This window comes from Limulus polyphemus, unplaced genomic scaffold, assembly GCF_000517525.1.
Source record: "Limulus polyphemus unplaced genomic scaffold, Limulus_polyphemus-2.1.2 Scaffold7912, whole genome shotgun sequence".
Classification (NCBI taxonomy): Eukaryota; Metazoa; Arthropoda; class Merostomata; order Xiphosura; family Limulidae; genus Limulus; species Limulus polyphemus.
The window spans coordinates 7382-12045 of record NW_013673522.1 but is presented as its reverse complement, the minus strand read 5'-3'; the positions used below and the strand labels follow the sequence as shown (position 1 = coordinate 12045).

Here is a 4664-nt window from a genome sequence, read left to right as displayed (position 1 = left end):
CATGTTTCGACGTTACAACGTCATCCTCAGATAGGCCTAAATAAAATGTTTTTAATTGTGTACCAGTTTAACGTTGAATATTATTTATAATTTTAACTTCATACACAAGTGCCAAAATACTATAAATCTATACAAGTTGAACAAGGTAATCCACCCCCAGTTTATGCAGTATATACATACATCATTCAGTTATTTCTATAAGTTTGAGGAATTTTGTGTGAACTTATGAGAGGAGTTAATTGTATAAAAATTGTCACAAGTCTGAACATAGATAAAAAGAAGTATTTGAGAATAAATAAACGGACATTTTAAAGATAGCCTAATTCTCACAAGTTCTGTGAAAAACAGTAGAAGTACATGAAACAATGTAAAACACTTCAGACAGTATATAAAAAAAAATTATAACAATTCTATAAACAAGAACTAAGGCTATGGAATGCCCACCGATCCAACTCTCAACAACATCGGCTTTCCACATGAATTGTAAATAAGCTGAATTATCCTTCAGTTTTCCTTTCCTCCTGATAGTGCTGGCCTCCAAGGCATTTAGTCGATCCTGCAGTTGCTGTAGACGTTGACGAATACTGTCGGCATGATGATTACCGTCTGCTATAAGTTGGTCACCTGCTTGTGTTATATCTCCACAACGTTCTCGATGTACAGCAAAGTCACACTCAAAGGCTTCATGCTTTTTCAATAACCCCTAAAATTGAGTTCATACTTATCATTAAAACCTTTTTTCAAATTTTTTGAACAATCTAGTCTGCTATATCAAAGATTATAGGACTGACTGGTTGTCTGGAGATAAATGAAAGGAGGAGTTACATCAAAAGATTGAATTATAAATAATAGCACTTGGTTCACTCAAAAGATTTAACACCTGAAACTACTATATCACGATTTAACACCTGAAACTACTGTATCACGATTTAACACCTGAAACTACTGTATCACAATTTAACACCTGAAACTACTGTATCACTATTTAACACCTGAAACTACTGTATCACTATTTAACATCTGAAACCACTATATCACTATTTAACACCTGAAACTACTGTATCACTATTTAACACCTGAAACTACTGTATCACTATTTAACACCTGAAACCACAGTATCACTATTTAACACCTGAAACTATTATAACAATATGAGACTATAAAAGCATCAGAAGTTAGATTGCTCCTGGAGCTAGTTTTTATTCAAAGTACATCACCTAGTAGTTACGCACCAGCTCTGTAGATTAACAGCTAACACTATAAAATCAGACAAAGTGTTTGCTTTTGATATTCACACAAAGACTATCTCCACTAACCATCTTTAATTCTTATATTATAGACCAGAGGGTAATTAGTCAACAACATCCACTGAAACTCTTACACACAACCCCAAAGAACTGAGTGCAATTTGTTTTTAATGATCATGGGACATGAACCATGGACTCTTATAATCGCACCTAGCACATTAACCATTAAACATTAACTGCAGAGATTAAAAATAGCAGTTAAACTAAAACCTTTTTATGGTATTCCAATGGTAATAGTTACAAATTTAAACACAGCATTAAGTCTTAACTTCAACTGCTAAAAAAGAATTTAACTGCTTCACTAGTGATCTAATATTAGAATATTCAATTCAAATCAACTGAGGCAAAGAGATACATGCCTTTTATCTTCTTACTACAGACAATCTGATCCTTTACAATATGCACCAGTTTAAAGTAATGAAACGTTTTAATACACTCATGTTTGTCAAAGCTAGATTATATATTTAGTTAATGAACACGTGCTGTTTTTCTATACATTGCCATTTCACATCCACAGTGAAAATGTCTGCTCAATGATATATTATTCATATATTATAGCTGTAGACCTATTGTATAGTTCATTAATAACCTATGTATAATTTGGAAAAATTCTAAAGAGTACGTAACTAAAGCCAGATGAAATGCCTAGATACTGTAACCATGGCTATAGCCATTCTATAAAAAGTAGCTATACAAAGTAACTATAGCCATATTACATTGCATTTTTATAAAGATAAAAATAATTAAAGCCCAAGTTCAAGTAGCACTTATTTAGTTCTTCCTGGAATTAAACTAAAATTCTTTAGTTCTTCCTGGAATTAAACTAAAATTCTTTAGTTCTTCCTGGAATTAAACTAAAATTCGTTAGTTCTTCCTGGAATTAAACTAAAATATCATTAACATTTTTTTTTCCCCTTAATCGAATAAATTATTTAATTATCCAAGTAAAGCAAATGACTTCATTTAATTTTTGTCTCTAAAGCTATAAACAGTTGTTTAAAAAATATAAAAATATTTAGATTATACATTCTACAATTTTTAAAATAAAGATTTTCACTTTGTTTGTTTTTAACACAAACCCACATAATGGGCTATCTGTAGTGTGCCCACCACGAGAATCAAAATAGAGAAGCAATATGGAGAACTTGTAAAGAAATCATAAATTATCACTTACTTGCTCAAAAAATGTATATAACATAGCAAGAATTATGAAATTAATCTAAACATTTAGTACGAATTACCTAGAAAATGCCGTTTTTGTTTGGCATTCAATTATGGATTTTTTTATATATGTATTTTATTATCACTTCATGTTACAAATAGCTAGATATTTTTAAAAATAATTTTGCATACAATATTCCTTGTACCTTAATGTAGATACACTTTTAAGCCTTGTTGAATACACAAGACTGTTTAGTTTAACAGTTATTACTGAATTTATTTAGTGATTTGATATTTAATGATTATTTATTTTTCATAACAAATATTAATAGTTAATTATTTTAAAAGTGATAGTTATGACAAGTTTCGATAAGTTACTCTGTTTTATCTTTATCTTGTTATGTTTAATATTGTTGGTACTAGAGGGCTAGATATTTCTAGATCTTCTGTTGCTTGTTATAAATATGCGCAGATATAGAGAGGAATTAATATAAGTTAGTAAAAGTAAATGTGAAGTTAGACTGCGTGATTGTCAGTTTAGCCATAACGGGTAATTTCAAAAGTGAAAGTGTTATTGCAACAACAGAAATAAAGAAGAATTTGTCTTGTCAAACGGTGTTATAAAGTGATTGAAACTGCCTGTGTGGACTTTGATGAAAAGGAAACAATTATTTAAAACTCTGGATACAACTGTGGTAACCAACAGTTATATTAGTGATTTTGGAAGTGAGTTTCACAGCTTGTATTGTAATAACAGAGATAGAGAAGAAGAATTCGTTTTGTTATAAAGTGATTGAAACTGCCTGTGTGGACTTTGATGAAAAGGAAACAATTATTTAAAACTCTGGATACAACTGTGGTAGCCAACAGTTATATTAGTGATTTTGGAAGTGAGTTTCACAACTTGTATTGTAATAACAGAGATAGAGAAGAAGAATTCGTTTTGTCAATTGTGTTCTACAGTAATTGAACCAGCCTGTGTGGACTTTTGATGCAAAAGAGAATTATTATAGCTCTAGATTCAACTGTGGTAACCAATAGTATGACAAGTTATTTTTGTGTACGTACGTTTGACTTGTTTTGAATATGTTATTTTAAAACAAGTGATTGTGTGCTGTCCACTTAACGTTAAAATTTATCGCCAACAAATCACAGACACCTACTGCAAAGAACCCAGCCTCATAAAACTGACAAACCTTAAAGACAAAAATGATAATAATAAAGTTGAGCTGACAAATTTATGAAATGGATACCACTAAAAACTTGTAGAATTACCTGTACAGCAGCCATGTTGTCACCATAATCTTCAACAGATAAAAGTTGCTGTTTTTCAGAAATCCAAGCTTCTTCTTCTTCCACCTTGGCAAGGAACTGCTGGTACGTCAAAGATTCTTCTAACTTGTTTCCTCGATCATTGGACACCTAAACATTTTTATGAAAGACATTAGTGATATCAGCAAAACTCCATGAAATGTTTACAAAGATACTGCCTGTGAGTGGAAAGAAAAAAAGTTGGGAACCACTGTTCTGAGCTAATGGGTCTCAAGCAGTGGAAGCTCATTTTTCATTAATGTATTCAATTATCACGTTATGGCATTAAGCCTATAAAAATCAAAATTATTTTACTGCCATTTAGTGAATCAACTTTTTAATTGAATGAAAATTATCATTAGTGCAACCAGTACAATAATAGATACATTTTGGCATGAACAATTTCTGTAACATGTAGTACATCGCACTTTAAAACTCAATTAATGTTAACATGAATCTAGAAAAACATAATACTTTTTCGACAAAAACTACTGTATGCCACCAGAGAAGAAATACAACTATATGTTCGAACAAAGTACTTTAAGTACAGTCCAAGCTTCCCTTCAATGTTCTTCACCCTTACACGTACAGCTCGCAAATATTCATCAGTTTTTCAGTGGGGGCAAAAAAAAGCTTTAATGAGCAATCATATTTAGTATTTATAACATCCACATTTTAAATTTTTTTTGTGTAACTAGGTTATACAATTAACTTAATTTTATTTCTTCTCTTTTTAAATCTTGGGTTCCACAATGACGTATTACTTTAACCATTTACATAGTTGCTTAAGTTCTGCCGGTTAATGTCTCAGTAACCATTTACATAGTTTACACAAGGGGGGGGGGGGGGGGGGTAGTATTTATATTTGTTTGTTTGTTATTAAGT

At 31.1% G+C, this 4664-nt stretch overlaps 1 protein-coding gene across 1 annotated transcript in view; it reads right to left on the bottom strand.

Moving 5' to 3' along the window:
- LOC106474965 (spectrin alpha chain, non-erythrocytic 1-like) overlaps positions 1-4664 on the bottom strand; it is a 22207-nt gene that overhangs the window by 12240 nt on the left and 5303 nt on the right. The window contains exons 6-7 of the mRNA XM_013935664.2: positions 3744-3890; positions 445-703 (exon numbers count right to left, since the gene is read on the bottom strand). Coding sequence (XP_013791118.1) covers positions 445-703; positions 3744-3890 — 406 coding nt within the window. The remainder of the gene's footprint in view (positions 1-444; positions 704-3743; positions 3891-4664) is intronic.